Source organism: Neovison vison, chromosome 7, assembly GCF_020171115.1.
Source record: "Neovison vison isolate M4711 chromosome 7, ASM_NN_V1, whole genome shotgun sequence".
Taxonomy (NCBI): Eukaryota; Metazoa; Chordata; class Mammalia; order Carnivora; family Mustelidae; genus Neogale; species Neogale vison.
The window spans coordinates 201,608,305-201,628,197 of NC_058097.1; the positions used below are offsets into that span (position 1 = coordinate 201,608,305).

The window sequence follows — 19,893 nt, forward strand, 5'->3', positions numbered from 1 at the left end:
TGCTCCAGACACGAAAGACAGCGGACGTGGGGCTCTCCACGGCGCTCGGCCCCCCCAGATGCTTTAAGAACATGAGATGCCTGAACGCCAGCGCAGATGGCAGACACCGGCACCCCAGAGCCCGTGATGCGGCCCGGACCACAGTGGCCGCCACACCTGTGCCAAGGAGCACACGGTGCCGTGTGTGAGGCCTGCCGGGTTCCAGCGGGCGGCCCGCGAGAGCTGGACGACGGGCATGTGCGCGCACACGTGGGCCGCCAAGCCCCCACCCCGGCGTGTCCGCACTTGACCCACACGTGAGCCTGGACATGGCCCAGGGGAGATCCCGGTTTAAATAAATGAAACCAGGTCCTCCGCGGAACAGCACGAGAACGGGAACCCTCCAAGGGGCCGCGGGGAGAAGGCGGAGGCCGCCCGGGGCTGAGGGGAGGGGGGCCTGGGGTGTGCCGGGCAAGGAGCTGCCGGGCGTGGACGGCTCTCGAGGTGGCGGGAGCCCACAGCCTCGCTGGGGTGCACATCTGGGGAGGACTCTGGTGCCCCAAGGAACCAGAAACATACGTCCCACAGCTGGCCTTCCCACCTTCCTCCTGGTGAGCCCCGTGACCCCCGCCTCCCTTCTCTGCCCTCAGGGCCCTAGGGCAGGAGGTCCTCATGAGCCTGCCAGGCTGGGGGACGGGGAGGGTCCGATGACCTGGGCACACAAGCGTAGGGGCCAGCGGTAAGGGCAACAGGGCAACGAGGGCAGGCGGGTGAAGGGTGGGGTAGTCGGGCCCCATACAAGGGTCATGGCACATACTGGCCCCCAAAGCTTCCCCAGGACACCATGCTGGAGACATCAAGGCCCCTCAGGGAGGACGTCACGACACATCTCTGTGTGCGCAGGAACCCCCAGACCAGGAGCCCGGAGGCTTCCCACGGGAGAGCACCGAGACCCCAACACTTGGGGAACGGCCACCGCGTCTGAGGTGGGCCTCAGGCCTGAGGGGAGACGGCTGACCCCCCCACTGGCTCTGCAGGTCCCCTGCCTCCCTCCTCCCAAGTGCTTTTTCAACAGGCTTCTGCAGCCACTGGAGCCCCTGCCAGGACACATCAGAGCCGCGCCGGTGCGTGAAAGGACGGGCCCGGGCACCGCGAGAGGACAGAGGGGCTGGGCGGCACAGTCCGCTGCGGGCGGGACCCTCCTCCCTAACCTCGTGCCGCAGGGCCTCTGCAGGCGGCCCCTGGCCCGGGGATGCCCACGGATACGCAGGCAGAGCCGGCCTCCGGGACAGGACAGCATGCGGCTGTGGTTTCGTCTCCGGCTACAGACACAGGGAACCAAGAGGCCATCGAGGATGTCAGGTCCCTGCCTGGCAGCTGGGCCCCGTGCCTCCCCCCGGCCTCCCTCAGACCTCCGGCTGCAGCCTCCTCCCCCGGCTGTCCCAAAGGCACATGACATGACACCCACGTGCCAGGCCAGGGGACGAGGGCAAGGAGAGCAGGCGGGGGTCTCACTTTATGCCAAGTGACCTGTTCCGCACGGGCTGTGCTCTCTCACCCAGCGTGTTCAGAATGCAGGCTCTGCGCCCCCCACCCCAAGCGATGAGATCAGAATTTCCAGAAGGGAGACCCGTGATCTGCTGACCGAACACAGCCTCCAGGTGATCTCCCCTAAGAAGGGCAAGCAGGAGCGTGGGGCTCCCCGGAGCAAGACTCCCGGCTCTGGCCGAGGGCCCCGAGCACCCGAGCACCCGAGGAGCCCAGGCCCACTCCCAGGGTGGCGGAGACGCCCAGCCCCAGCAGAGCGGCTAGGAGAGTCGCCGTGCGGCCAAGGGGCAGGCCTAGGGCGGGACCGAGCACCTGGAAGGCAGGCAGAGCCTACGGCCTCTCACCTTTACACCTCGGACCCGGAACTCGGCAAGGGCTCTGCTCATCTTGGTGGCAGCCGTAGGGTGATCTTTGCCGTGCGCGATGACTTTGACGAGCAGGGAGTCATAGTGCGGGGAGATGACAGCCCCTTGGAAGGCGGACGCGTTATCCAGGCGGATGCCCATGCCCTCTCCGCTCCGGAACACCTGTGGACGGGGGTGGGCGGAGTCAGGAAGCGGGTCGGGAGCGGGAGTCCGGATGCGGCCCCCAGTCCAGGCTGGACGTGTGCGGGTGGGGCCGGGCGCCAGGCCTAGTACAAAGGCGCCAGCTCTGGCTGGTGAAGTTCTGCCTCATTCCCACCAGTGAAGCCCGGGGCATCCCGCCTTCTCTGGCTGCCACATGGTCACTGCATCCTTCCCCTGAGAGAAGCTGGCAGGGCAGGAGGCAAGAAAAGGCGCAGGGGAGGACCCACCCGGCCAGCCCCAGGCCCGCGTGCCCTGAGCCCAGGGCGGATGCAGAGCTCCGGAGAGCACAGAGAGGGGCCCCTGGGCAGGCAGCAGCCGGATGCCCCTGACCTTCCTCCCGCCTGCATGGCCAACCCTCCTGCCTCTTAGGCTCACTGATCCCATGGACATCTGTGCCCACCACATGCCAGGCACCGAGGTGAGCAGTTAAAAGAGGGCCCCTGATCCCAGGGGCTCCCAGCCTGATCAGGACACGAGCAGGACAGGGAGGGAAGGCAGGCCAAGGGGTCTTAACATATGCTGTGAAGCGATGGGGAAGCCCTCAGTGTCCCCCCACTTTCCCTTCCTTCCAAAAGGGGAGAATGGGAGGGGGAAGGCGGAGCGGCAGAGGAGAGAGGAGATACGAGCGGGGAGAAGGGCCGGCCCCGGGGCGCTCAGGAGAGCAGGTCCGGGCCCGCACGCTCGGAGAGGGAAGCAGGGCAGAGCGGTGCGGGTCCTGCAGCAGACTCGCTGGGGCGGGCGGGGGTCCCAAGTCCACGGCTGGATGGGACAGGGCCCTGGGGGACAGAGGTTTAGGGTGTCTGGGGTAACAGGTACAGACACGAACACCCGTGACGGGGCCCGGGGTGAGTCCCGGCAGGGAGAGCCCATACCCGGGCCAGGGGACCCCCGTGAGGGGGGACGGGGAGCGGGAGGGACGGCCCAGGGGCATGGGACACCCACTGCACCAGGGCTCTGCTTCTAAGGGACACAGGCCTGTGTTCGATAAAAAGGAACTTAATAAAATATTTAAGGGCGAACACTCAGCTGTGAGCAGGAACTGTCAGCTAAAAATATTCTGTGGTAAACCAGGCTCAGAGGAGCCAGAACGTGGAAATGGAGGTGGAGGAAGGCCGGGGGCGTCGCAGGGCTGCCCCTACCCCACGGAGGGCAGACAAGTCAGGCCCCCGCTGGAGAGCATTCCGGCCTTCAGGCTGGCCCCCACCTACGGGCTTCGATTGTTCCAGAAATGGAATTCCGGTGGCAGCTCTGCCTCAAGCCTCCCGGCCCGGCAACTGTCAGAATCCAGCTCTCCCTTTCCCTCCCCACATCACTTGTTTCTCCGAAGCCTAGTACCCGCCTCCAAATCAGCCTGGCCCTCTCCCCGGGCCAGAACCTGAGCTCTCGCACAGTCCTGCTCCCTCAGAGGCTCCAAGCAGATGGGGAGGTGGTAAAGCAGCAGAGCTGGCAGCAGTGCTGCTGAAGGTTCCGGAACATTCTCAGCCAACGTGAGCGAGAGGACCAGGGACGTGCACCCCGCAGCTCAGAGGGTGCCTGCCCCAGGCAGGCGTAGGGACGTGACTGCAGAGGGGAGCAGTGGGGGGGGGGTGTCTGTGCTGAGGAAGAGGGGGGAGCACAGCAGACATTCCCAGGGACAGAGGCACCGCAGGGCCCACCCCCACGTCTGCCCACTCAGCCCCTGGCGCCCCGAGGCTGCCTCCTCCCTGCCCTCCACCATCTCCCTGGCTCCCCCCCTTGATCCCTACTGGGCCCCTTGTTCAGCCGGGCCCTTCCACGGACACATCCGGGCCCCAGTCCTTTGCCCCAGCCCCCGGGGCCTGCCTGGTGGACCACACTCCCTCGGACCGAAGGCAGGAGGGAGGCCGCGGCTCTGTCCGTGGGATCTTGCAAGAAGCTGAAGTCAAGGGCCTGGGCTTCGTTTCTGGGGACCCTGCATCGGGCTCCACCCAACTGGTCTGCTCCCCGTTCCCCACGTGACTCCCTTGCTGGTGTCTTCACCTGCGCTCCCGGCCCTCTCCCCCTGGAATGCTCTCTCCCTGACCCTTGGACCAAGCCCGGCTCCAGTCTACCCTCAGCCGGCCTCAGCCAACCCCGGCCAACCCCGGCAAGGGTGCTCGTGCCCCGCCAGGCCCACAGGAGGGTCTCCCTGCCCCGACAGAGACCAGGGTGTGCCCCGTGGGAAGGGGGGCGTACCTCGATGCGGCCAGTGTCCGGCTGGAAGCTGCGCGCAGGGTCCTCCGTGGTGACCCGGCACTGGATAGCGCAGCCATTGATCCGGATGTTCTCCTGCCGCAGGCCCAGGTCGGGCAGGCTCCGGCCCTCGGCCACGTGGATCTGGGCGTGGACCAGGTCCACACTGCAGGGAGGCGCAGAGCGTGAGGCAGGGGATGGACAGGGAGAAAGGTCCCCACCCGTCTGCGGACCCTTCACCAGCCTGGGTGGCAGGCTCCCTCCAGCCAGACCAGCATCCCCTGCCCCTGGCCCAGGGGACAGCAAGTCCAGGCAGCTGGAACAAGGAGGGGGCGGCCGGAGAGGGCGCTGCTGAAACAAACGTCTGTGTCTGCCTGCCCCTGCCTGCCCCGTAGCTCGCCACCAAACGCCCCCTCCCCATGCCCCGCCCTACTGCCTGCCCAGGGCCCTTCTGTCCTCCGGCCTCCCTCAAGCCCTCCCTTGATCAAGCCGGACTTGAAGCCTCAGACACTCGATGCGGAGAGCCGTGTGCACCACACCCTGAGAGAGGCGGGGGCTGGCTGACAGGGAACGACGGGCTGTTGGGAGGGTCCGTGAGGGCATGCGCGGCAGTGAGGATGCCGCCGTCCTCCTGGGATCCGGGCCTCGGCCGCACCTGCGCCCCAGACCGCACCCCACGGAAGACCTCAACCTCAGTGCACAGAACTCTCCTAATGCGTATGATTTGTAAGCTTGGCCTCACGGACTGCAAGGCTCCTAGGGACAGTGACAGATCCAAGCGGAACAGCGGTTTCAAAAACAAAACAGAACGAAATAACAAAAAACTCAAGGTTTAAAATATATTGTCACTGAGGTCTGTTGGCAGGGGCAGCCTGTAAACGGCACCGGCAGCTCTCCCCTGGCGCCCTGCACTTCCTGCTGGAGCGTGTCACAGCAGCGCCGGCGACCGCGTGCAGCCTGGACTGAGGCTGGGCCTCCACTGTGATGCTCTGGAGTCCGTCACTCCCAGCCGAGGAGGAGCCTGAGGGTCAGAGAGGCTGCAGCTCACCCCAGCTCTGTGTGGGTAGTAGCCGGGGAGGAACCTGCTCCTGGTCTGTCTGACACAAAACCCCCACTCCTAAGCTGGCACAGATGTCTGTCCTGAACAGAGCAGGCCTGCGGCAGGCCCGAGACACACAGCATGTTCACCGTGGGGCAATCGGGCCAAGTCTCGTGGAGCCAGAGTCAGATGCCAGAGCGTCACACCTCGGCTCAGGCTTTAACCTCCAGAAGACAGAGTCTGGAAGCCTCCGCGCATCTGCTGGGCACAGGCAGGCCCCCACGGCATCCTCAACCTCAGGAGAGGGTCGGGGGAGGAACAAACTGTCAGGAAAGTTCGGGCGAGAGGGACCGGCCCCGAGCCAGGGCTTCACACTTCAATGGCTCAAAATAGGATCTTGAAACTACTGGTGGTTTACAAAAAGGGCAGATTTTTAAGTGTCTCTACTCAGTGCTTGTGGGAGCACAAACGGACACAATCTGGAAACCCGATGAGGCTTCGCTCAGGGAACCACACAGGAACCGTCTATCCCCAGGACTCTTCAGAGGGGAAGGGAGAGATCTACGCACCAAGACGGAAACGACCCCCCTTATGGGCCTCAAAAACCAGCAACGACCTGACTGCCTAGCACGAGAGGGGGCTGGCTACTTCCCTAAGCTACGAGACAGGCACACCTCAGTTCGGAGAGAACAGGGGCTTGGAGGACGCCTTCCACAAATACAGATTATGCAAGTACAACAAATTCTACACGTAACATCTCAGTTGCGTCCAGCTGTTTATAGAGTAAAGTAAGGAGATGAAACAAAACCAGGACAGTTAAAGCAGGAACAGGCGATGCTGGGCTGGCCGGACTTGGGCCTCCAGCTCACCTGGAACCCGGGAGACCAGACCTTCCCCCAGCGGGCCTGAGCCTCCTCAGCATCCCGGTTCTGAGAGAGGGGGATCTCAGTCTTTTTTTTATTTGCTCCTTTATTCTTTTTTTTTTTAAGTTTTTCACTTTTTTTTTTTAAGATTTTATTTATTTATTTGACAGACATCACAAGCAGGCAGAGAGGCAGGCAGAGAGAGAGGAGGAAGCAGGCTCCCTGCCGAGCAGAGAGCCCCATGTGGGGCTCGATCCCAGGACCCTGAGATCATGACCCAAGCCGAAGGCAGAGGCCCCAACCCACTGAGCCACCCAGGCGTCCCTGCTCCTTTATTCTTACAATAGGGCATATAATGCTTTTCTTTTCTCTCTCTCTCTCTCTCTCTCTTTTCTGAGAAAGAGAATCACCTTAAGCCGGCTCCATCCCAGGACCCCAAGACCATGACCTGTGCCAAAATCAGGAGTCGGAGGCTTGACCCACTGAACCACCAGGCAGGCGCGCCCCATGTAATGCTCTTCTAATGGTAATTTTTGTAAAAAGCAAACACCTAGACCCCTGACTGCTCTCCAGTACAGTGGAGACGTGCTGAGCTCCCCAGGAGCCTCTGGCGTGGATTTTACTGGCCACCCAGAAGCTGCCCCATCCCAGCGGCTGCCACCCCCTCCCACAACCCCATCCCCCCCGGCCCCCGCCCCGGGCCCGCCCCACTCACTCGGTGATCTCCTCGGTGACAGTGTGCTCCACCTGCAGGCGGGAGTTGACCTCGATGAAGTAGTGTTTGCCGTGTCTGTCCACCAGGAACTCCACTGTGCCCGCGTTCTCGTAGCCCACCTGCGGGATGGCCGTGTCAGTGGGGCCGACCGCCACCTGGGCTCAGCCACAGCCATCGGGCCGCTTCCGTGAGGAACAAAGCGCCACGCGCCCTGCCCCAACGGAGGGCACAACCAGTCTTGCCCCCGGAGAGAGCGCTCGCAGCCCCCGCAGCCCACGGCCGGGCCCCTGCCTGGACGGCTCCCCGGGCTCCGGCCCGGGCCTCTGATGGCTGCACCTGGCTTGTTTGGGGCACGAGGTCATGAGCTGCCACCGGCCCCGGACTCGGCCCCCTCTCCCTGGAGGACAGGCCCCATCACGCCTACCCCAGCCTCTGCTGGACCTTCTCATTCTCGGAGGGTTCCTAGAAAGTTCCCCCCTGCTCTACTCACCACCACCTCTGGCCAGGACCCAAAGAGGTGTCCTCTGAGAGGAACCAACAGTGATGATTCTAAGGCAAAATTCAACCCTCATTCTAGTCTCACTCTGGTCCTAACAGAACCACAAACTAGACGACAGTCCGCTCCCTCAAGTGGGTTACAGAGTGACACACGGGGCCTAAGCCGATAAATTAGACCCAACTCTAGGTAAGCTTACTCCTCATACGAAATAACCCAAAGGTCAACTCCAAATCAGATGCTGACCAAGCCTATTAACTGCGGCTGAGACCTCTGCCCAGCGCTGACCCTGCCTCTCAGCCGGGGAAGGTCACGGAATCATCTACTGCCCAGGAGGTTTGAGAGAGCACAGTTCTGGAAAGAGAGCAGGACCCGGGCCCACCCTGTCCGCTGGGGAAGGCAGATCTGAGCAGAGGCTCTCCCTCGGGGCGCCGGGAAGGGGCGGTAAGGGTGCGGACTAGGCGCCTGGACCCGGAGAGAGGGTGGGCTCAGGAGGGCCCAGAAGAACTGACAGCTGGACCCCTGCCACAGGCCTGGCCACGACAGGTGCTCTCTGGGCAGGCCGGCGACAGGTCACTGCTGGGGGAGCCAGCTGCCATCTCCTGTCTCCATGGCCAGCAGAGCAGACACTGGCGCAGGAGGACCTGAGGACTCAGTGGGGGGCAATAAATGTGATGCGGGGAACGGTCGAGAACAAAGGAGAAGAAATGCCTTAGTAATGTTTCTTATTTGACCAGACTGCACTGGATCCCACTCCTTTCGTTCCAGGTTAGTCAGTGCCACGCAGAAGCTCTGTCTGTGCAGAGGGAGTGGCCAATGGCCTCTTTCCCTCCCTCTTCTCAGCCTTCCTGGATCCCAGGCTTGGTCTCTGGGCCTGGCGCCTCTGCTCTCACACAGCGAGGGTCCCAAGGACCCCGAGTCAGCCCTTTCTCCTCTCAAACAGTCCCCACCCCGCCCTCCCGGAGTCAGTCACGCAGCCTCCCCGCTCCCTGGCAGGCTGGCCACCTCCAGACTGGGCCCCTGGCAAGAGGCCTAAGCTGGCGGAGCCAGAGGGAGCCACTAGAATGGTCTACCCACGTGATAGACCATCCCCGAAGGGCCCTGCCCTTCACCTGCTTAGCAAGTTTGACGGAGTCGCTGGTGAGCCTCGTCCGAAGCTGGGGGTCCAGGTGGGCAGCGGGGGCAATCTCGACCACCTTCTGATGCCGCCGCTGGATGGAACAGTCTCGCTCATACAGGTGCAGAATGTTTCCGTACTGGTCTCCTACAGTGAAAGGGAGACTCAGCTTCTTCAGGGATCTGAACACCCACCAACCGCCATACAACTACGGGGGCCAGTTGACGCCCACTCCCAGCAGTCGGGGCAGCCAGGACAGAAACCTCCACCGCCAAGGCCCGGGCCCTGACCGGTGCGGCCTCCACAGCCTGCCTTCCTGCGGGAGCGGCTTCCCGAGGGACAGCTCCTGGAGAGCAGCCGCCCTGAGCCCGGAAAGCACCCAGGGACGCCCCCACTCACCCAGGATCTGCACCTCGATGTGGCGTGGCTTCTCGATGAACTTCTCCACAAACAGCGCCCCGTTCCCAAAGGCGGCCAGAGCCTCTGAGTAGGCCCGGTTGTAGTTCTCCTCCAGCTCCTGAGAAGGCAGGCAAGCGGAGCTCGGTCTCTCCCTCTGCAGGACCCCCGCCCGCTCCTGGAACCCCAGGCCTGCTCTGTGGGTGGTTTCACAGGCCAGCTGGGCTTCTGCTCACCTCGTAGCTGTGCACGACCCTCATGCCGCGCCCCCCGCCCCCATAGGCGGCCTTGAAGATAATGGGGAAGCCGTAGGTGTTGGAGAACTCATGGGCCTCGTGCAGGGAGGTGATGGGGGCATCTGTGCCAGGGACCACGGGGACACCTGTTGGGAGACAGGCACGTGGGTCCTCTGTAACAGGCTGGAATCCTGCCAAAACCCGCCAACCCCCTCCTCGGACAGCCCCTCTCGAGCCATGCGGCCCCCAGAGGCCTGTCCACCACACGCACCTGCGGCAATGGCAATGGCCCGGGCCTCCACCTTATCTCCCATCTTGCGGACCACCTCAGGGCTTGGCCCAATGAAGCGGACCCCGGCATCCTGGCAGGCTTGGGCAAAGTCTGCGCGCTCCGACAGGAACCCGTAGCCAGGGTGCACGGCATCGACGTTGTTTTCCTGGGGGCATGAGCAGTCAGAGGAGGGCAGCGACTCTCCGATTCCTTCCCACAGGCCCAGAACCACAGCCGTGGCTCACACACACACACACACACACCCCCGCCCCGCACAGCACTTGGTCCATCCACCGATCCATCCATCCCTTCATTTATCCATTCCCCTACACACAGACACTGCCTGGGGGCCAGGCCCAGCCCCACTCACCTTGGCCACTTTGATGATGTCTGGGATGTGGAGATAGGCCTGCACTGGGGCGAGGCCACGGCCGATGAGGTAGGCTTCATCTGCTTTCTGTCGGTGCATCTGGCCTGTGTCCTGCTCCGAGTACACAGCCACAGTGCGGATACCCAGCTCCGTGCAGGCCCGGAACACACGGATGGCAATCTCGCCTTGGAGGGAAGGGGCAACAGACAAGCCACTAGATTCCTGGGTCCTTACAGAAGCAGAAGCAGGGCGGGGAGCTGGTGTGCAGGGCAGGGGCAGGACAGGAACACTAAGGCTGGGCTGGACACGCGGCTCCTCTTGCCGGCTCCAAGGGCGCTCACCTCTGTTGGCCACCATAACTTTCTTGATGGGCTTGTACTCCAAGCGCCGGACATTTGGGGAGGCAGCAGGGGCAGTGGAGGTTCGGCGGATACCCAGGAGCCTCAGGCCCCCACGGACGGTTTGGAACTTCAGCATCTGGGAAGTCAGAGCAGGATTAGAACAGCTTTGGCAAGGAGGGTCCCCCAAGAAGAGTGAGGGTCCCGCTCTGGCCCCGCAGCGGCCCCACGCAAAATCCAGCAACCTCCCCTCCCCCTCCTTCAATTCCTGGCCAAACCCCGTATTTCCTGGAGGGCTAACAGGCTGTAGGGAATCAAGCAGTCAAACCAGAACTCAAGCTCACCGGAGCATTCTGGTAACTTAGACAACTTCACACTCTTAAAGCAATCCTGCGTGCGCGCGGTGTGTGCTGGTCAGAGGGCCCAGCGGCCTGGGTTTTAGAACCTCCCCGTGCCACACTAGCCCATGTCCCTCCACCGGGGTTCTGCCTGGCCAGGTCACAAGGGTAATGACAGATTGACCTGCACAGATGCACCATCCCAGGAAGCAAAGCCTCCGCTCAAACTTCAGGACTGCGACGTGGTCACACGGTGACAGAGCCTCCTTTTCTACGTGGCTCCTCGAAGAGCACTGAGCTCGGGTCTCCCCCGCCCCACCATCTCCCATCGTGGACCCACTAGCAGCCTGACCCTCTGAGACCGGTTTCAGGTAACTGGCCCCCGGGAGGGGCGCACTTTCCAGCGGGGGGTGGGGGTGGGGGGGGCCGGCCCTGCTGGAGCCCACCGCCCTGGCAGAGAGCACTGCCCTCACCTCGTCCTGGGCACCGAATGCCGCTCCGCTCGGGGCCACCGGCAGATCTGGGTGGGGACAAGGGCCCCACAGAAAGAGTCCAAACCACCACACAGGTCAAAAAGTCAAAAAGAGGCAAAAAAGCTCTTGCTCCTTTGGGACAAGCGCAGCGACAGTGAACAGGAATGGTAAAGAGAACAGCAGCAGTTTCACCACAGACAAAAAAGAGAACAGCGAGGGGCCACTTTACCTATTAAATCAGCGACAGTGCTGAAAACACTGGGACTTAGTGCTGGCAAGGCCTGTGGGACACAGACCTGCGAGGTGAGGGCTGGGTGTCCAGGCGGCTCCTGGAAAGCTCCCTGGAAATCCCATCACGAGCCTTTGAAATATTTATGCCCCTTGGGCCGGTGGTTGCCATTCTAAGAATCCAACCCAAGGAAACATTCTAAAATGGGAACCAAGGTGGATGCAGAAAGATGTTCAAAACAGCGTTATTGACAACAGCAGATAATTAGAGGCCCCTCAGAGATCCAACACTCGGGCACCTACACGGACGCTCTGCAACGATTCAAGATGACCGTCCGCACCACTCCGAGAACAAGGGGAACGCCTGGGACACAGTGTGATGCTCTGGAAATTAGAAGGGTAAATAGTATGATTTCATGACGCTTTGTTTAGGCGAGGAAATAACCGGAAGGAGCGCTGTCAGAAGCACGTCAGTCGCCCCCATGTTCTAGAACCGGTGCGGCGCTGTTCTCTTCCTTACGCTTCTCCAGACGGTCTGTGTCTTCTCCACTGGGGGGATGTCATGTACAATGAGCACAACACAGACATACATGGAAGGGACTGGAAGATCTCTGCGGAAAAAGGCGAAGTGCGCCGTCGCCGTCGCCCCCCGGGGGCTGGTGAGGACTCAGGTCTATCCCGCGGAACGGCACCTGCGCGTGAGGCTGGGCGCCCTCCCCCCACACACAGTGGGGCCACCTCACCTGCCTCACCCCGTGCCCCAGGGGAGCCGCTGGGTCTTCCTCACCTGTCCGCAGGTGCGCAGCCTCATAGCTGGTGCCAGGGCACCAGGATTCTCAAACTTCCAGAAGTTTCAGCTCTTTCCGGGGAGGCCCATGTTTTTCTCCCACCTGGGTGGGTTTGTTCCTGCTGTCACTCAGGCACCTACCCCGTCTTGGCTACGAACAGCCCCTCATACTCCCACTCCCTTTCCCGGAGGCTGTGCAGAGGGTGGGCACAAGTGCCTCCCAGTCCACAGCGAGGCGAAGTGGGAGCCTGAAACACCCACGCAGGCCTCAGAGCACCCCCGCGCCCCATGTCTATCCTCACAGACCCTGCGGCCCGGCTTCCCTGGCAATACGACCTTCCCTACCAAGAACTGGGCTCGGGGCTGGGGCGCGAGCTCCAAATACCCCGAATCCGTGTCCAAGCAGATCAGGCCCTGGGGCGCAGGAGAGCGCCCAGAGGTTCACAGAGAGGAAGATCAGGGTCCTCGCCCCAAAGCCAGAGCGGTGGGGAAAGGGGCGGAGAGAGCGGGTGCCTCGGGTGCCCCGAGTCACAGGCCCGGGTCTGCTCCCAGCCGGGCCTGCCTGAGCTGTGAGATCTGGGGACCCGAGGCCCCATTTCCTTGTCTGTGAGCTAGCACCAAGCCCCCAACCTCGGCGGGTCATCCTGGGGACCCGGAGCATGGAGCGATTGCTCCGTCTCCAGGGGGCCCCCCTCGGCAGCTGGCAGCCCCAGGCCCTTGCTCAGAGAGACGGGCACGGGGGGTCGCGAGAATCTCCCCGCAGCACTCACCCTGCACCAGAGAGGCACACGAGCCACTTCTGCCCAGGGAGGCTGTGGGCGACTGGCTGCTCGGCCTGAGGCCACCGTACTGGGTTACGGCGTCCACGCACCAGAGTTCTGAAAGCCCACGTGGCAGCCAAGACTGAAATCAGGGGAAGAGGCGCCCACAGTGGCTCCGGGGCTGGAGCCAGGAGAGGCAGGGAGGTTGGGTCATGAACGCAGCAGGTGATTCACAGCCTGCAGCCCACTCCCTTGACCCCCTGGGACCAGGGAAGACTCCAAGGGACGTGATGTGAGGCAGGACACCAGCCGGCGGAAGGACAGCAGAGAGCCTGGCAGTCGGGACTGACTTGAAACCTGCTGCCACTTGACGTTAAAGGCACAGAAACATCAGGGAATGGGCCGAGCGGGGTCCGGGGAGGCTAGCAGGGCGCGGCTCATGTGCCTGACAGAGGACAGAGGTCACGCTGCTCCTCAAAGCCCAGACAGAGCCCCGAAGTTCCACGCATAGTGGAGTAACACACGACCCTGACCTGCCGCCACCGCCAATGGCCGCCCGGCTCCTAGGAGGACACAGGGACCAACGAAAATGTCCTCTCGTTCCCAGCACATGTCCACTCTTCTTAGAACATGGCTCACCCAGCATCCTGCCTCGTCCCTTGTCAAATCCTCTGCTCCTCCTAGACCCCCAGAGGTTGGGGGCCAGCTGCCCGGTGTCTCCTAAGGCCTTTCCAGAATCAACTACAGCTGGAGAAAACGGGCAGGACAGGAGCGGGCTGCCTCACGGAGCCCTCTCCTCCGGGAAGCAGGACACCCGTGAGTTGTGTGTGACGATTCCCTCTGGGTGTGTGGAGCTTGGGGGTTCTGGGATGGGCCAAAGGGAGGCCCTGAGCAGGCAGACTCCACTGCTGCCTGCATCTCGCCCCCTCTCCCAACCCGGGAGGGAGGAGAGCCCCTGTGCAGTGCTTGTTTTTGGCGGGGGCGGTGGGCGTGGAGGCAGGAAGCCACACTGTCGGGGAGGCGTTGGGAGAAGAGCCCGACGGGCGGGTCACAGGTGAGTGCTGCGGGGCCGGTCCCAGGCTCCCACCATGGGTTTTTGGTGGGTGGATGGTAACCAAGAAATCCTCAAACTCACTGGCAGTTTGGCCAAGAACCTCGCTTACAGGCTCCAAGGGCCTCGTTAACCAAACCTGGCATCTTGGAAAGCCCTGGAACCCTTGGGCCAGGGAGGCCGCTGTCCCCGGAGGACAGCCTCGCCAGCTGGATCTCCTCAGGAGAGGCCGCTCGATGCTGCCCGAGCGCAGCGAGCCTCTGATTACCCGCCCCAGGCACGCCACGTCACCCGGCTCCACGCTGGGGACGCACATGCGCCACCCCTCCTTCCCTGACCTCGGCAACAGTCAGGGGAAGAAACAGGTACAGAAAACAACCATGGTCACCTGCAGATCCCTTACCCTGGTTTCCTCTCCAGAGAGCTGGCAGCCCCCGAGAGGCCCGTTTGCTATTTTCTGCACATGCCAGCTGACAGATCGCTTTCCTTGGCCTCAGGTTGTGCATTAGAGCCTGGGAATAAGACGGCTTTGACTCTCACTCGGGACGTGTAAACAACGCCCTGGCGGCGAGCGGGAGGCCCCGGCAAGCAGGGAGCGTCTCCGGCAGCTGCTCTCTGCCCACAGCCCCCCTGCACGACTCCACACTTCTACCTCCCTCTGAGCAGGATTTCTCCGACAGGAGACCAAGCAGCTCAGTGTTCTCCTTGCAGAAGGCAGGGATAACAAGTCAGGAAGGGGCCTGCAACCACCCGTGGAAGGAGGAAGGGGACCAACCCCTTCTGCCCAGCCTCGATGATCTGCCCACTCGGCTTCGAGGACACGCGGCACTCCCCAGGCTCTGCCCGCACGCCAGGCCGGGGCTGGCCGGCGGGACCCGTGCCGACTGCACGCCAGCAGGGCCTGTCCTCTCTACCAGGTACCGAGCTACACACGGGAGGAGACCTGACTCCGGCGACTCTCTACAGTGCTCATCACGCCCTGGGACGGATAAGGAACCACATCCCAGGTGACCCAGCAGGGCTGGGTTTGAGCCCAGTGTGGCTGCTGCCTCCAGAGTGGGAGCTCTCCTCCACCAGGGCACACGGAGTCATCCCCAACTAAAGGAGTAAGTTGTGGGACGCCTGGGTGGCTCAGTTGGTTAAGCAGCTGCCTTTGGCTCAGGTTATGATCCCAGCATCCTGGGATCGAGTCCCACATCGGGCTCCTTGCTCAGCGGGGAGCCTGCTTCTCCCTCTGCCTCTGCCTGCCTCTCTGTCTGCCTGTGCTTGCTCTCTCCCCCTCTCTCTCTCTGATAAATAAATAAAATCTTAAAAAAAAAAAAATTTTTTTAAATAAATAAATAAAGGAGTAAGTTGTAGCTTTCATCGAAAGCAGATCGCGATGGGCGCTTGGAAACCGAAGCTGCCCGAACCCCGGCCTGAACTTCCAGCAGGGCCGCTAGAGGCCTCTGCAGGCCCCACCTGGGAGCAGGCGGACAGTGCCAGAAGCCCCGTGCCCCTGTAAGCCAGGGCAGCTTCAGTTTCTCCAATAAGCCATCAAAATGTCACTGGAAGTGCCACTACTTCAGACCTCAACTACATCTCCCAGGATGCCTCTTGCAAGCAGGAGCAGCACCAGATTCTGTCAGGCCATCGTCGTCCACATTTTGGTCCACACGGCAGGCCGCGGCGGCGGGGTGGGTGTGCCCTCAGCCAGAGGAGCCCTGCTGGGACCAGGGGAGGGCGGTCACCTTCGTGGTGTAGCCAGGCGTCAGGAACCAGAAGGCCCCGTCAAGGATGTGTCCTGCTTCCATCCTCAACAGCCCTCCCGCAGCATCTCCGGCAGCCTCGGAGGGCAGCGGTGGGCAGGCGCACACTGCAAGGGGAAGCCACGGCCCCGTTTCGGGGCTGCCTGGCTCACGGTGGTTTCGGAGGGCCCCAGGCTGGGCTCCCGTCGCCTGTTCCCAAGCCCCTCGGCAGGTCCGTGTCGGAGGTGTGTAGGAGGGCAGCCGGAGGGGGTGAGACAGGCTCAGACACCGGCCCCAGGAATCTCCAAATGAACAAACAAGACTCCCATACATCTACTGCCCCGACCCTCCCAGCGCTGGCAGCCCCACCAGGCTCCGGCCCGGCCCCCAGCCGGCCTCGGCAGGGCCAGCGAAAGCAGGTCAAAAGCAGAAGAAAGGAGTTCTTGGCAGAGGACTGCGGCCGTGGCGAAAGCCAGCCTCTGAGGCGTGGGGCCGCTCCCGGCGAGCTTTCTCTCCAGGCAGCTCCGCGCTGTCCTAAACGTGTCCAACGGGGGCCCCAGGGCTGGCGGCCAATGGGGACAGATGAAAGGAAAGGACGAGCCAGTATCAAAGCACCCAAGAGAGGCTTGACTAAGGCTGAGATGTCTGGGTAGGGGGAGCCGAAGGGAGGACACGAAACAGTGAAGGTGACAGACGAAGAAGAAAGGGGAGCAAGACTACAAAGTCAGCGACGGGCGTGGAAACAGCGCGTGGCCTGGAGCAGCGCAGCGGGCTCCTACCCTGAGCGGCCGTGGTTCAGAGCCTCACCAGCATGGCTCCACGGGCCCTTGACTGAAGGCGGCAGGGAGAGGGGAAGAGGGCGGGACAGCCACCCTGGGCCCAACCGTCCTGCGTGGGCTGCCGGGATACGGAGGCGGGGGGATGGAGCAGGCTGGGAGAGAGGAGGCGAGCCCGGGGCCTGGGTGTGCAGGGCGGTGGCAGGGAAGGCCAGGGACGGGGCAACTGGCACAGCAGTGGCTGCCCTGAGCCAGCCTCTTTCAAGGACAGGGCGACCTGCAGGTCAAACACTGCCCCCTGGTGCAAAAGGAGAGCTACTGCCGACCAGCGCACACCTGCCAGGACAGTGTCACGAGGCCGGTCACCCCCAGGGCTCCACATCCTTCAGGACTCACTCAGAAGACCTTCCTGGACATCCCACCTCGAGCTCTACACCCTCCCTGGAAAATCTCTGTCACTGTCCTTCCCACACCCCACTGTCTTCCTGTCTATGGAGGATGTCCGTGAGGTCATGTCTGCCCTTGGGAAGGAGCACTTAATGTAACGATTCATGGACACATCTCAGGAGACACTGAGGAGCCTCCGTTTATTTTGTCCTTCACTGTCTCTTAAGTGCTCGGTACCGTGCCTGATGCCGTGATTAAACGTCTGGGGAACGAATGGATGAACGAACAAAGGAATGAATGCTCCAGATCACCAAGTTTCCAGAAATATACAACACTGAGACCAAGAGTCATGTCCCTCCTCGGAGCAGCACACAGAAGTTACACACAGATTAGAGCCCAAAGTACTGACAAAGAAGTTAACTAAATGGGCAAAGTCAGCAAAAAGCACCGTCCCGAATGGAAGCCAGGAGCCAGGAGAGCTGAGTAAGGCGACCAGCATTAAAGCCTTCGTTCTGGACAGTGGCTGGACGGTGGCTATGCAGGGGGAGAGACCCCAGAGCGCAGCAGGCGTGTGAGTGGGCCAGGCAGCTTCCCAACCCCTTCGCAGCATACCACCCTGGCAGGCGGGTCATGGATGATCCCCTCCCCAGTCGCTCACCCAGTCCATCCCAGTCCCAACGTGTCAGGGAAGTGGATGCCAGTATATGGGCTGAACCGTGTTCCCCAAGGTCGTCTATGGAAGTCCCAACTCCAGGACCTCAGAACGTGAACTTAATTAAAACTGCAAGGTATTCAGTGAAAATGAGGCCCTTAGGGGGCCCTAATACAATATGCTTGCTGTCCTTACAAAAAGGGGAAATTTGGAACCAGAGAAAGACAAACACAGAGAGCAGATCATATGAAGACACACAGGAAGAAGAGGGCCACGTGTCCAGAGAGATTCATCTAGAAGGATTGCTGGAAAGTACCAGAAGGCAGGAGAGAAGGAAGGACCCTCCCCTACAGCTTTTGGAGGAAACAAGGCCCTGCCAACACCTTGATTTTAGATTTCTGGCCTCTAGAAGTGATAATAAATCTCTGTTATGAGTTTTGGCAGGCCTAGGAAATTAACAGACTAGGTTCCCCACTAATGACCAGAACCTTCAGAGACACTAAAACCAAGGACCAGGACCAGGGGAGACACATGCTAGGAAAACGTCCCCTTCTTTTACCTGCTCATGCCAGCACAGGCCACAGCAGGGCCTTCAGAGCACAGCTATTTAGGATTGTGGTCAGCGTCCCCTCCCGGGAAGGCCGAGTGGGAGGCCGTGACCATGGGCAGTGCCAGCACCAGCACACAGCCGCACGGAGAGCGGGCAGCAGCAGGACGACCTCCTGAAGGACACCAGGGCCGACTCTTCAAGGCCAAACCCTCAAGGCTGAGGAAGAGAGGCCGGCGGTCCGGGATGGGGCAGCTGGAGCAAAGGCACAAGAGGAGCAGCCCGGGGCCGTGCACTGAGGGCAGAGGCAGGAGCGAGCGTGCTGCGTAGGCCGGGGCCCCGCACCGGAACTGCGACACCCGGTCGTGAGCTCGCCGGCACAGCACGGGCCGGGGCCGCAGCTCCCAGGGCAGGAGGTCCCAGCCCAGAAACCAGGCAGGCGAAGAGAGACCAGCGGGACCCCTCTGGCCGTTCTGAGGAAGCTGGATTTGGGGACCCCTCTGGCCATTCTGAGGAAGCTGGATTTGAGAAGGAAAGACCAGAAGGCGGAAAGCATGTTCCAATGTAGGGAAGAGACGGGAACTCGGAACAGGGCAGCTCTGCCAGCACCTCCCGGATGTGGGGTAGCGACCCATGGCTCCTGCCCGAAAAGCAGGGACGAATGGCACGGTGACGTCCAGTTAAAGAACAGAGAAGTGGCTGCAGGTATAGAGCAGCGAGGAAGAGCAACGCCTGCGGGCCCCCGTGAGGGCCACGCGGTCCCGAGTCCCCTGTGGTCACGTGCCAGGTCCTCCAAACCCTCCCCACGACAGTTCCCTGCACCCCGAGAGCTCAGGTCTAGAGCCGCAGGAGGTGAAACCCAGACAGGTCAGATGGTGCTGCCCCTGGCCCCAGGCCCTAGAGAGGCTCCACCCTGGGGGACAAATGACAGAGCCCAGTTCGAGCCCAGGAACCAGGGAAGGGTGGCCAGGCAGGACAGGGACGCCAAACACCCCTCAGCTTCCACCAGGCAGTCCCGGGCTGATGGGCAGGCAGCACGACAAGGACTCCTCTCTAGGAAGCCACCAGCCCAGGGAAGAGCCGCAGTGACCAGCAGGTGCCGGGGGAAGTGGCTGCCTCAGTCTCCCCTCTGAAGCCAGAGATGAGCAGCCGTAAGGGTCCTGCCCCACCCAGGTTCCAACCCACGTCCCCGTCAGTCTTCAGTAGGAACGGACAGCCAAGATCACCAGCTATTTGAGGCAGTCACCCCAAATTCACCAAAACAAATGGGGAATAAAAAACGGAGAACTCTGAGGAGAAGAGTAACATGGAGAGCAGATAGTTAGGAAAAAAAAAAACCTGTAATGAATCTCAGAGAAGTAAGAGAAGCTATCGCATTGAAAGGCGGCAGCTATTTTAAAGGCAACGAGAAAGAGCTCTAGGAAATTAAAAATAGAGTTGCAGACACTTTTAACCATAATAAATAGAAGGATGAGAAGACAGTTGAGGACATCACCCAGAGAGCAGAACAGGAAGACTGGCACACGGCAGTCCCGGGGCTGGGGACGGGCCCTCGGGCAGCGGTGGCGAGGGCGCTTGGAGATGCCAGCGTGATGCCGTGAGTCCCACCTGGCAAGGGAGCCGGGCGGGATCCACCAGCGTCCCGCACGAGTTTTCTGGCACGACCGTCACAAACCGCCCCAGACGTGGCAGCCTGAACCAACAAGCATCTGTGCCCTCCCTGTGGCGGAGGCCAAAAGTTCCAAATCAGCTGCATGAGCCCAAAGCGAGGTGCCGGCAGAGCCATGCTCCCCCCAGAGTCTCAGGAGGGGGTGTCCTACTCCACGGCCCCCTGCCTATGGCACCTATGACACCTCGGGTTGTGGCCACATCCCTCCGGTGGCACTCAGCCTTCCCTGGCATGTGTCATCTCCCGCCTCTCTCTCGAGGACACACGTGACAGCATTAATGGGTCCCCAGATAATCTGGGGTCATCTCCCCATGTCAAGGTCCTTCCCTTCATCACCTGCACAAAAACCCTTTTGCCACTGACAGGTTCCACG

The 19,893-nt window shown here is 61.8% G+C and overlaps 1 protein-coding gene across 6 annotated transcripts in view; it reads right to left on the minus strand.

Annotated features, from left to right (window-relative positions):
* The window catches only part of PC (pyruvate carboxylase), a 96,740-nt gene that overhangs the window by 12,636 nt on the left and 64,211 nt on the right, over positions 1-19,893 (minus strand). For 3 of the 6 annotated variants that reach the window (XM_044259785.1, XM_044259787.1, XM_044259786.1), the window contains 9 exons: positions 10,128-10,263; positions 9,787-9,971; positions 9,417-9,582; positions 9,146-9,291; positions 8,913-9,030; positions 8,509-8,660; positions 6,901-7,019; positions 4,287-4,449; positions 1,872-2,054 (listed from right to left, as the gene is read on the minus strand). In XM_044259785.1, coding sequence (XP_044115720.1) covers positions 1,872-2,054; positions 4,287-4,449; positions 6,901-7,019; positions 8,509-8,660; positions 8,913-9,030; positions 9,146-9,291; positions 9,417-9,582; positions 9,787-9,971; positions 10,128-10,263 — 1,368 coding nt within the window. Of the gene's footprint in view, positions 1-1,871; positions 2,055-4,286; positions 4,450-6,900; positions 7,020-8,508; positions 8,661-8,912; positions 9,031-9,145; positions 9,292-9,416; positions 9,583-9,786; positions 9,972-10,127; positions 10,264-11,466; positions 11,530-12,720; positions 12,738-16,268; positions 16,288-19,893 lie in introns of those variants that run through there. The other 3 variants (XM_044259789.1, XM_044259790.1, XM_044259788.1) reach the window with 3 other exon arrangements.